The 13,630-nt window shown below is 34.6% G+C and overlaps 1 protein-coding gene across 1 annotated transcript in view; it reads right to left on the reverse strand.

Annotated features, from left to right (window-relative positions):
* Positions 1–2,619: 2,619 nt before the first annotated feature.
* The window catches only part of LOC124537980, a 52,990-nt gene continuing 41,979 nt past the window's right edge, over positions 2,620–13,630 (reverse strand). Inside the window, exons 3-8 of the mRNA XM_047114979.1 lie at positions 12,835–13,053; positions 10,025–10,128; positions 9,347–9,550; positions 8,825–8,907; positions 6,774–8,749; positions 2,620–6,331 (exon numbers count right to left, since the gene is read on the reverse strand). Of these exons, the coding sequence (XP_046970935.1) occupies positions 4,443–6,331; positions 6,774–8,749; positions 8,825–8,907; positions 9,347–9,550; positions 10,025–10,128; positions 12,835–13,030 (4,452 nt within the window). The 5' untranslated portion in view covers positions 13,031–13,053 and the 3' untranslated portion in view covers positions 2,620–4,442. The remainder of the gene's footprint in view (positions 6,332–6,773; positions 8,750–8,824; positions 8,908–9,346; positions 9,551–10,024; positions 10,129–12,834; positions 13,054–13,630) is intronic.

Here is a 13,630-nt window from a genome sequence, read left to right on the forward strand (position 1 = left end):
TTATTATCTGTAGATGTCAAGGCTGGGCCAAACCACCTCAATCTCTATTTTTATTAATTAAAAAAGTAAAGTAAAGTAACAGCCTGTAAATTTCCCACTGCTGGGCTAATGGCCTCCTCTCCCATTAAGGAGAGGGGTTGAAACAAATTCCATCACGCTCTTCTGCTGGAATGCACATGTAGCAAAATTTCAATGAAATTAAACACATTCAGGTTTCCTCACGATATTTTCCTTCACCGCCGAGCACGAGATGAATTATAAACACAAATTAAGCACATATATATAGTGGTGCTTGCCTGGGTTTGAGCCTGAAATCATCGGTTAAGATACGTGTTCTTACCACTGGGCCATCTCGTCTCTTTTTTATTAATAAATAGGATAAAAATTTGTAGGATATCTTTGCTCAGATATGCATATGTTATATTACGTTTTATATTCTATGTTCACTTACAATAAATAGATTATTTTCCATTTTTTGCATACAGGTTACCAAATATCACTTAGTGTGTTTAACTAACTAATCTAAATGTCAGGAGTAATAAAGATAAATAAACAAAGTTGACCTTGAATTGACGCGATCTTATTGGTTGTGTTCTATAATAGTCTATGATATTTATTATGGATCTGTGAAAGACTCACTTCGAATGTCGTTAAATTTGATAGACGATATATAAGTCAAGATCTGTTTATTGTACGATACTGAAGAGATTACATACAATGTTGTATAAATTGTAAATCTTTAGTTTAGTTATTCCTTCTGTCGTTGATACAGGATATAGATATATTTCGTCAAATCAAATGAAATTAATTTGTTCTTTATTCAAGTAAGCTTAGTAGGACTTCAGATTAGTCAGTGAATATGTTTTAAACATGTAGCTATCGTTTCGGAAAGTAGAACCTATCCTACTTGACCTAGGCAAAGTCGATGCATTTAATTTTTAAAAAATCTTGTATTGAGTAATATGCACTGTCAAAGTTTTTTGACATCTATACATATAATAAGATTGGAGTGTCTGTTTGCAATATTAATATAACCCTTTTTTACTCAATACATATGTATTTATACACGGTACATATACAAAATAACATTTTTTTGTCGGTCTGTCTGTCTATCTGTTTGTTCCGGTTAATCTCTGGAACGACTGGACCAATTTTGACGGGATTTTCACTGACAGATAACTGATATAATAGGGAGTAACTTAGGCTACAATAATATATATTTTTTTGTTAAATTAAAACGCCTACAAGGTGGCGGGCACAGCTAGTACGTTATAAACTTTTAATAGGGCGAGTTGTGAGACTTAAAATAACATGTGAAATGGGTTTAATTAAACAAAATTATAATTTAAGTCTTCATTTTATTGTGAAGGTTGTCACCTAATATAATGTATAGGTACAATACGTTATAAGCTTACAATTTATTACTGTATAGGTATCGTTACATATTTCGTTTTTAAGTAATTCAAACAGTTTCTATGTAAAAACCTAACCGGTAACATTGGTTGGAAAAAGACATAAATTTACAATAATAATATAACATTATTTATTATCTGTGCGACGAAAGAAGCGCTTAAATTAAAAAAAAATGTCCTGCCACGTAAACTGATGTTCGATTTTTAATTCTTAATTTAAATTATAAATTAATTGTATTATTAAAAGTAAAAAAGTCTTTAATAAAAACAAATATATTCGGAATGTTGAATCAGTTTCGATATTATTTTAACCATATATCACAGACAAGCCAGTATGAAATGCTTTAGCAAACGTTTATTTAATTACATAGTCAAATATGTACAAAATATAGAAACACTTGTTGTGTGATTACTTTTAGGCAGCATATTATTTTAATTCAAATTATAGAAAAACTTCGGGCGGAAAAAATATTAACTACAATTTCGTATTGTATAATAAATACGTTATTGTATAATGGTTTTAGTTTATGTTAAAACAATATTCAAGCAATGTAGAACATTATTTCATCCAAGGAGTTTTATTTTACTAATTTATACAGTAAATTAATATAGAAGGTGTTTAAATTAAGCAATTAATCGTATTTTATCGGTTTTTGTTTATCAATTTGGTCACTTGGGAGATTATTAGGTATGATAAAAGTAGACATTATATTTAACTACGTGCATTTTTATCTTTTTTTTATTAATATATTTTTTTAATTATCTGTGAAAACTAATATCACTGACTGAAAAAATAGAATCATTTAAAAAAATACATTTTGCAAAATTAAATCGATACACTGGAACGTTATGATATGCGTCACTTTTAATAAAAATACTTTAAGCGATCAGGCGCAAGAATCATACAAAATTATTTTTTACATAATTTGCTTTGTAAGTAATGGACTTATATTATATTTGACAAGTTCAACGAGTGATATAATTTCATACGAAAAAAATGGACCTGTTTTCATTTCACGAATTGAGCTCCCAAAGGAATTTATCCGTATAGCTGATTGGTCGATGCACGTGATTCTCATTGGTCTAATAATATCTGAGAAACGTTTTTCATATCTCTAATCGCGGCATCAAACATGAATATTTTGACCCTTAGGAGTTCAATTCCTGGACTATTAGCTCTTCATCATATTGTCTTTTGACAGCTCCTGACAGTTGTGTTATGTTCAAAAATGGAAGGTTATATTTCGTTTAAAATTATATCAGCTCAAAATCGCTATCTTATATTATCCATAATAGTTCAAACATATAACGAACATATGTCATTTTATAAAGAATACAATAATGATTGTGCAATTTATATAATTTTTAGTATAATCTATGTTATCGGTATTAATCACTAGTTGCAAGTAACCCTAATGCGTTCTACTCCATACATTTAATATATCACTGCAGATTTATTGAGATTCATTTGTAAATACTTACGTCAGATCAATATTAAATGTACAGTTATATTTTATTGTACTATACTAACGTTAATTGTAATCTCACTGTTTTTGATAACATAATTAATCTCTAATAGCTTTATATACTTACATAGCGATTATTTACATTACCAAGAATTCTTAAGATCATTGTATGTGAATAATTACGACTAAAATTCGGATATTTGTAAGTTTCGGTAATATTACAGTCGAGCAAAATAGACATAGTATCCCGGCTGTATCTATTATTACCGATTAAACATTTTACGAATTTTAGTCGTAATTAGGTATATAATTTATCACGTGACCCTTATTGTTCTTCGTAAACGAGTCTAGAGATAAACCGTTAGCTGATTTGTAATAATCTTAACTATTAATTTAGCTATCTAAAAATTTATTGAAAATGAAACTATGTAATTCGTTTTTGTTACTATATCGTTCACGTTGAAAAGAATTTAAGTAAATGAATGCAAGATTTCTGTTTAGGAATTAAATAATTAAATCCAATATTAATAAAAATGTTATTAAGAAGATACGTAAATTTTTTGAGTATTTGTACTCTCAAGTATTATATAATTAGGCTGAAAATTATCTAATGCGCTAAGTTGACTAAATTCTAATCTCAATAAATGGTCCGATTTTTGGATGAAATAAACAGGTGGAGGTGTTGGATCGAAACAATATGAACCCGTACCTACATTTATAAATTGAATTACATCAACGAGGCCAGCTCTTTCGATATTTTAATACTGAAAATAATTATAAACAATACAATTGGAATGTACGATTTATACCACGTCTCAATCCAAAAAGCGAATTAAAAAGCAATTTAAAGAGATATGTCATTTAAAAATCTAAAATAATTAAAACACGTTATTGTCATAGAATAATTTACAACGTTGAATTAATCAGTGACTAGATAGATTAAAAATAACCTTGGTCTCGGACGATGGTATAAATCGTAACGATACATAACAAAGGTACAGTAAAATTACAATAAATCTGTAAGTATACGTGAATGGTAGATTATATTTAATAAGCTATGAATAGCTTATATTATATTGAGCCACTGAAGTATATATTATATTTACTATTTAAAGCTCTTAGTTTTCATTTTTATGCGAAATATATTATCGCATCGAATACCAAAGGCCCTCAAAGAGAATCATGCCGTAGTTTTGGACAATCATCTCGAGCGGGCGACGAATACAATGAATATAATAGAAATAATGTCTATCAATGTATCAAGTACCTAGAATATATTAAAATCAAAAGCTTTGCTTTTGGCATTTTACATAGAGTTACTTTATCTGATCCGTTATGAACGTGGAGTGTCCTTAACACTCTAGTAGAGTTTGAAAGGAAGGTCACTTAGATGTTATCACTGCACTTTTGTGTTCGATAAATAATGTCCTTAGCTTCTTCTACAAGACTGTAATATATGAATTGTAAATCAAACGTTACTCTTCTTATGTTTTAGGAGACTAGAAATAGCAGCGAACTCAAACGTAACTTGAAACGAGCATCGAGACAAAATGTTTTTAACCTACTAAATAGTCCACACTTGTACTTTCTCCGCGATAACACACCAACTCGCTTGATCGTAGTATGACGACACAACGTGGAGACTCTCCACATACTTTTCGATTAACTGGTCCAGTTCTCCCTTCTTGAAAACGTGGTAATACCTGTGGTATGTAACTGCTCCTCCTTCAGACGGCAAGCTGTCTGAGCCGTCGCTCAGAGAGGGCAAGAGAGGGGCGTGAGGTATGGGCCGAGATGTTGCTGCAGGAGCTGTGGCGGTATCCTCTGATGAAGATCGCGTTTCTAACAACTTCCTGTCCTTGGAACATTCACTACACGATGGCAATGAAGCTAAACTTGCGCATCCAAGTGACGCGGTGCTTCCAGTTTTATCGCGGCGACTCCAATCACTACCTGCAGATGTATCAGTTGATTCGATAGAAAATCCTGATTTCAAAGGCGCCGTGCTAGCGCTCGACCTTGATGTAATAGATTCAGGACTTATTTCCATTTTATCTAAATCACTGGAGTCTGTAGATTGTCCGACCTTTAACGAAGATCGCTTGTCGGTGCTCGTGCAGAGAGAGTCAACGCTTATCTCAGATTCTAACGAGTATCCAGTTTCTAGGGACTGACTTGTATCGTATGCACCAGACTCGATTGTTATTTCAGGGTTGCCATTACTTGACGAAATAGCACTGTCGTCGTCTGGATTTTTAGTGTCAATGTCTGGAATTTTTTCATCCGTGGTTGGGTAGATAATCGGTTTAATATTGTATTGAATATTGGTACAATTGTTTAAGTATACATCTTCGTCACTCGTTACCTTCATGGTTTTTTTGAGTTCCCGATATTTATTAATAATCGGATCGACATCTTTCGATCTCTTTTTGCTTTTTGTCTTGGTACTACATTTTGGAAATAGTTTGTTTATATCAGTTTCTTGAGTATCATGTATAGATGTTATGTATTTGACCTTTTCATCAACTATTTTACCCGGACCTTGGGATTCCGAGTTCAATTTATTATATGGTTCTTCGAGGTGTTGTAAACTATCAGAAAGTTCATCAAGTATTTTCTGTGTATTTCTGTCTTCTTCTTCGCGTTTTAACCTTAGGGATATACTTTTTTCGCTACTGCTACTACTTGGAAGATCAAAATCTTCTTCGTTGATACGTTTTGAATATTGGTCAATTTCTTGTAATAGCTTTTCGCTCAACTTTTCAGCGAATCCTGGTAAGTTATGACTTTTATCCTGTTGATCTGTTACCCAGTCTTCTTCTTTCATTAACATGTCTGATTTACAAGTTATTAATGGCTCGTTCTGTATTCTGTTAAAGCTTTCTGATTTTGAAATTGATTTTTCTGAATCTGTACTAGATATCGATAACGAATCATATGGTAATCTTGTGGGACTTCTATGGGTTTTGCTTAAATTTTCGTCTAATGAACGACCCTCGGGCCGATTAGGAGAAAGTCTGTTTAAGCTCCATGTGGAGTTGCTGGTGCTGCCTTGCTTTGGTGAACGATCTTTAGATCTTCGGCCTGGAGACAATCGCTCCAAACTAGACGAACTACCACTTGAACTTGTATGCGATTGTGATCTTGACTTATCCTCTAGTAATCTCAAATCTCCTGGAGATAGTTTATTAAGACTCCAATTACTGCTGCTACTGCTACTAGAAGTTCCTTGAACAATAGCTATGGCTTCTGCACATTCAATTGATTCTAAATTTCTTCGTTTAGATCTTGGACTTGATTTAATTACCGTTTCGCATGTCTCGTCTAGTGAATGAGCGACCTCTGCTACAGCTTCTATTAGGCTCTGGGGCGCACTTGATACAGTTGGAGATTTATCCGAAGAATTATTATCCTCACTTTTTATTACTTCCAATGTTGGTGGATCAGGAAAATCTAAAAAAAAATAACAAAATAAATTTAGTAGAGTACCCAGTCATAAAATAAATAGCAATGCTTAGTATTGTGTATCAGTTTGAAGGATGAATGAGCTTGTCAACAACATTAGCGATGTAAGTAAATGTTAAAATTTCTTATATAGTGATAATATCTGTATAAAATGAATGGCGATGAGCACACAACTGCAACTATCAGGTGGTCCATTTGTCCATCCGTTTACCTATATTATAATTAAAAAACCAAAAATTTTTATCAAATACATACCTTGAAATAAAACTAATTTTAACGGATTCGGTCACGGGTAGATCACGAACGCTGTAAAGTGCTCGAAGCGTCGGGATGATAAAAATAATTAATATACGCGATTTAAATCCGTTAAAATTAGTTTTATTTCAATGTGTAATAATCGCGAATATCTAAGACAACATTAAATACACACCTTTTTCCAAAGCTGTCTTTCGAAGTTCTTCCGGAACAACGCTGATAACGCTGTCAACGGAATCAGGTGAAGAAACACCACTTGAGTCACTGTCCATATCATCTGTGGCCGGATTAAACAACTCAAGTGACATAAGCTTGGGGTGGCTCTTAGCAATTGGTTCAGCTTTATTCGTACCACGTACTATTGGGAACGGCTGTCGTCTGCTAATGTTTACAGCTGGAATACCCTTATTTAACATTTCCTTTATTTGTCGAATTCGTTCCTTTCGTTTCCTTTCGGCAGCTTTTGAGTCAAAAGTATCATTAATAGGAGATTTTTCCGGGGTTTTGCTTTTGAATTGGGGTATTTCTGGTAGCTCTGCAACAGTTTGTAGGGTAATTTTTGGATACGGTTTGACATCTTGTAGAAGAACTCGAGGTTTTAAGTCATTTGTTTCTGCTGTTAGTTTATGAATTTCTTCAATGTCTTTATTAATTTCAGCAATTAATTCTTTTGTCACCTCAGTTGGTGTTTCTTCTTCTTCTTTTATGGGAGGAATATAATCAACCTCTTTGAATATTTCAATGGGAGCAATTGTATTTACGACATTTTGTACTTCTGGTTTGATAATATTTTCCTCTGGTTCCGGTTTTGGAGGCGAATTGGGTTGACTTTTTGATTGTGGTTTTAGGGGAACTATAGGTGCATTATTAGGAGTAGAGTAATTTTTCAAACTGTACTGAGCTACCAAAATTTTATTGTGTACTGCACCAGGCGTTTGTACTGCACTCGGTGACGCTGGTGGTCTTATTAGAGGGAAAGCTTGTTTGATTCTCGGAGACGGTAATCCTGGTGAGTTTTTCAGTCTTGGTGATGTTGGAACTGAGGACACCTTGAGCCGTGGAGACGTAGGGCCTGGTGATAATGGTGTTGGCGACAATGGGTCACCTGAGCTATCTGCTTTAGGTACATATATCACTGAAGCGAAACTGTCCTCCGAATCAACACTTGTGTCACTTTGTAGACTGCTGTCCTTGGAAGAGTCTGAGCCATCTTCTCGAGAATGTCGTCTTTCGGGATAGTTCTTCTCATTACTCGTATTATTGTCACTTGGCGTAGGAACTTCGGGCACCGGTCCATGACTCTTCCAACCTTGGAGCATTCTTACGAACACAGTTACTTTATCTATATTCGTTGTAGAGGTTTTGAACTTATTAGTAAGGCCGTTTTTTAGCGATTGAAACTTTTTCGCAGTTGTCGCTGATGTCGAAAATATCGAGTCCCGAATTGAATCGAGCGCACCAGGCCTCCGGAACAAATATTCCTCGTTTAAAGACGCTTGTTTTTGTATATTTTTTCTGAGACGCTCCTTTTCTCGTAATCTTTCAACGGACATGAGTTCTTCATTAAGTGAAGTCTGCTTGAAAACGCCAGGTTTCTTAGAATGTAGTTTTTGCGTGTGAACTTTGAAATTTGGCATTTCCTCAACCATAATTTTCATGTCTGTTGGTTTATCGAGGTCTTCTTCTGCGTCGTCTTCGTTTATCGATTTCTTTTGTTTAACGAGTCGCGGTTTTTTACGTTGTTCCGCAATTGGCTGAACTGGTTGCTCTGACGCAACTGATTCGTTTTCGTCACCACCTAAGCTTGGAAGGCTAGACCTTGATCTCACTAGTGCACGACGTTCTATATCAGCGATGTCAGTAAGGCTTCGAGACTTCATTGTCGATGATTCTGATGGTTGTGATATAAGTCTAGGTGGAAGAACTTCGTCTAACCTTCTCAATTCTATTGGTAAGTCTGCAGCTGGAGGTTCAGGGCGAGTGCATTGTCTTTGTGTCGCTCTAGGACTTATGTTCCAGGAAGGTAGAAAAGATCGACGACCTGCCAAACGCTGGAGAGCCCGTCTGACAAATGAATAGCACGTTTCATTTGGAGAAGAAAGCGATGACGATCCTGGGGAACCATCCCGACTCTTCCACGGCTCAGAGCAGCTGTAAAAATGGTCATAGTGTAAAATATATAGTAGTTTATAATGAGATACCATAGTGGATGTAACTTTTACTTACTGTTCATATTCAACTGAAAGAAATCGAGGGGCAGGAGGTGGAGGACACAGAGTCGCTGGTCGATGCCATGGTATTAAGACATCCTGTAATTAATAAAACCCATAAAGTTATACATTTTTGTTCTATAAATGATTTCCACATATTCGAAAATCTATATAAAAAGATAGATAGATAGTTGTTATGAAAACAACAACAAAAGCCTGTAAATTTCCAACTTTTGGGCTAAGACCTCCTCTCCCTTTAAGGAGAAGGTTCGGAACATATTCCACCACGCTGTTCCAATGCGGGTTGGTGGGACACATGTGGCAGAATTTCTATGAAATCTGACACATGCAGGTTTCCTCACCTATGTTTTCCTTCACCACCGAGCACGAGATGAATTATGAATACAAATTAAGCACATGAATAATCAGTGTTGCGTGCCTGGATTTGAACCAGCAATCATCGGTTAACATGCACGCGTTCTAACCTCTGGGAAATCACGGCTCTTCATGAAAGGATAAATAGATATTAAAGATTTACCTGCGAATGAAAATTTCTGCCTTCGTGCTCCATAGCCCAAACTGTCAGCAGCAATCTACCGCCTATTCTCGTTATCCGGGCTAGTTCGCGTAGCGCCATCGCACGACGTTCGACCGTCGCGAAGTGGTGAACGACTGCGATCGACAGAACTGCATCGAAGGACTCGTCGCGGAATGGTAAGCACATGTTATCACATACCACCACCTTAAACAACAATAAGGCATTATTATTATAAATAAAATTATAAAGTTTCAACTTTATAAATGTTCTTGAGATATAACAGTACTATAGATTTGTTGGATCTTGTATGTATGCATGTGTATAAATGTCCCGTAAATATCCCAATTCCCAATTCTTAGAGAAAGAGGAGCATGCATCATCAATCAAGATATTTTCCTTTATGAATTGTAAATAAAAATTTATATAGACTAAATACAAGCACGCTCACATGTATAGATATATGTTAAAATGTCTTCCTGAAGATATAACAGTACTATAGACTTGTTGGATCTTCTTGTCTAAGTGTGAAATATCCTGTAAATATCCCAATTCTCCGCTGAGACCTACTTTTTAGAGAGAGAATCATGCATCATTCAAGATGTTTTCCTTCAGGAATTGTAAATAATAATGCATATAGACTAAACACACACGCACACATGTATATATATACATATATACCTCATTGTTGTTGTGGTGAGCTTGCGTAGCTAATCGGGTGCAGCGGTCTCCCCCCACCGCGAATACGGACGGATTCACGCTGAGGTACTTCCCGTTTCCGCATCCTGTGTAATAAACAAAAAACAATTGTTATTCCAATTTTTTTTATTATTTTTTTATGCTATTTTTTAAGTTTATTATTATTTAAGTTACTAATTATACCTGATCTATCTAACTTTCTAAGTTAAACGAATAATCCTGTAAGAATTAGTACATTTGACCATTTCAAAATTTATTTTAAAGTAATATTAAAAAATATATTACTTTTAATTTTCTTAAAATTAATTTAATTTGGGTCTTTATTAATACACATATTTGTTTTCCCTTAAAAATAAATAGATGTTAACTTCACTAGTGTTACGAGAGTAACCTTAGCTTTCAATACGGTGTTATGACATTTGATTCTATATCATAATTTATATCACATTATTATTGCATATTATTAATATAGCAGGACCTATTGAATTTACTTTATTATATACAATTATTATTGTTATTAATTGCTCAATAATTTGTTACACTGTAATTAATATTATTTTATATGGCATAGCATTTAATACTGGCATGTAACACTATTTCTTATTTTAAATATGATTGAGCTGTCAATAGAAAACAATTGGACGATAGCGTGGCATTCTAACAAAAGATAGAGAGATTGGAGCATCATTGTAAAACGATAATATTATTTTGGCCGTCCCGAACTACTGAAATTACACTAGTTAATAAAAGATCTGTTGTATTATTGATCTGTGGATGATTTGGAATTTTTTAAGAGTTTAACAATGGGATCCTGACCTAGAACGACCGTAGTATCTTAGTCGGCAAATCTAAGAAGCTGAAACTAAATATACTTAATTGTGTAGGAGTAAATGCCACGTTTTATAGTTGAACAAACTTGGGATATATTTTTTAATAGAATAACATTTAATCTACTTAAAATATATAACAAAAGGTTAAGATAATATTCATTAAAAATTTGCTGTTGTTTTGTGGGCGTGGTGTATTCAATTATAAGGAACGGTGGGTGTTAATGGTATCATAAGCTCGTTGCGTTGGCGTTTTAAACTACATCAACGGGAATAAATGTTATAAGATGTAGAACATTGTGTTTAAACTAATCTTGTTATGTGTTTGTGCATATTGGGTACCCACATCTTACTGTATTTTACTGTACTGTATCACGAAAAGTTAAAAGATCAATATTATATTTAAAATTGTTTTATAAGTAAGAAATAGTTTTTTTTTTCAATTGTTGATGATTGCAAACCATTTGTTCGACTGTCATTCTTGTTAATTATGGAAACTTAAAAATTATGAAAAACTCTGAAGCTAACATTTTTCTATGACAATGCGTGGCAGTTTTAATAAGTATATTATTTTTATAAGTTAACTAAAACGCAAAGTACATGCTCTATAAATTCAATAACATAAAGTGTCTATAATAAATAAAATAGGTTTAATGAATTTAAAATAAAAAAATTAACATGAACATGTAAAAGCTATTATAAATAAATAATTAAATTTTAACTTAATTCATTTTTATTAAATTATAATCCGTATAATAAAAAAAATGTTGCACAGATTAAATATAATGTTTCATTAACGTCAAGGTCTAAAATTAAACAGCCTAGATTTTTTCACAGGATAAATAAAATTACGAAGTCGAGTGATCATAGACAAAGTGGATCATAGAGAGGCCCACGCTCCGGCATTTTCCTTAAAATATTCACCATTGAATTGCTAATTATCTGTCGATGTAACATATTTTAAAGACCTGCGTGGGTGTACTACGAGAGCCCTACGCCCCCGACGCGGTAACGAGAGCGGCCGGGTAATTTATTTCAATTTACTAACTTACTGTCGTGAGTTGCGATGTTGAACGTGATAATTTGTCTAAATCATTATCATTATCATTACATAGTATAAAACAAATTCCCATACCGCTGTTTGTCTCTATGTATGCTTAGATCTTTATAGCTAAACAAAGGATGCAGTTTTAATAGATAGACTAATTTGAGTGTAAGGTTTTTGTATGTAATACATGGACAATATATTATAGAAACACTGATAATTTAGGAAGTTTCTTAAGTGATTTCGTAAATCAACAAATTCTTTAGTATATTTAGTATCAGTATTGCACCCGTGCGAAGCCACGCGGGTCGCTGGTAATTTATATGACGAAAGACGGTGTCGTTGGGCTGGGCCGGTTAATAAGCCTACGAGGTATTCAAACCTCGGTTCGATTCAATAAAAGTTTTTGAGTTCCTAAAGAAATGGTTATCAACTTGATGCTTGGAAGTTGGCAGACAATTCCGGTGCCTAGATAATCACTTGAAACATGTTCTGTATTTAGACTTGAGGTCACTTGTTTTAAGTCAAAGTCAAATAAAAAAACCTTTATTCAATACAGAAGTTGCACTAGATTATTGATCGTCAAAAATGTACCACCGGTTCGGAATTCACACCTGATGAACCGGCGAAAAATGCGGGATATAGCGGTCAGGAGTATAAAAACCACGACCAGTATATATTAATGTAATGGCAAAAGATCGTATGTGAATATCAACTTCCCAATTTAAACTATAAAATAAAAAATCGTGTTACTGTATATTTATCTGGTGGTATGAATTCATGGTCACAGCCGTTAATCTAGTTCGTTACTTTTACTGTTTCTACAAAACTGCCGGCATTTGTAGAACCGCCTTTCTATTTCGTTACTTTTACTGCTACTACGCAACTGGTGGAACGTGTAGAGCCGGCTTGAATCTCACCGATGTCGCATACGAGGCTGCCGGGCTCGAGGTCACTGAGGAAGGATCGCACGGCGGGCGCGGGCGCGCAGGGCGCGTCGTCCTCGCCGGCCTGCTCGTAGACGTCGTGCACGTAGGCGCGCTCGAGCGCCGCCCCGCGCGCCGCGCACTCGCCCGCGCCCGCCTCCGCGCCCGCCTCCGCGCAGCCATCCGCCATCACCGCACCGCCATTGCACCACGCTAAAACATCAACGTCATCATATATTAGCTATACTTATATAGAACCTATTCATGTGTATTTAAAAAAGTAGTAAGTGTTAGAAACAACCAACTTTTGTAACTAAGACGGTACACGTCTTGTGCCTGTGCCATGTTACACTGGCACACTTATTCTTCGAACCTCAATACAATAACACCAAGTATTGCAGTTTAATCGTAATATCTTGAAATTCGACTCGTGACGTTACAAAAACGCTTATAACCACAAAGCCGATTTCTATCGATACGATATCAATTACAAAAAAAAATCGATTTTCCCGAATTTCGGTTAAGACTCAGTTGTATTATTTACTCTAACAACTCGATTTTTCAACTTTTAATTGATTGATTGAATTTTAAACATTATTTTGGAGAAAATTAACAATTGAAGTTTGCAGGAGTAAATAACTTATAACAATCAAAAGTGAGCCTAGAAGGCCCTGTGGTTAAAACGCGTACGTCTTAACCGATTATTGCGATTTCAAACCGAGGCAAGCCCCACTGAAATTTTATGTGCTTAATTTGTGTTTGAAATTCTCCTCGACTCTCCCGAGTCTTC

The sequence above is a fragment of the Vanessa cardui genome, chromosome 19 (assembly GCF_905220365.1).
Source record: "Vanessa cardui chromosome 19, ilVanCard2.1, whole genome shotgun sequence".
Taxonomy (NCBI): domain Eukaryota; kingdom Metazoa; phylum Arthropoda; class Insecta; order Lepidoptera; family Nymphalidae; genus Vanessa; species Vanessa cardui.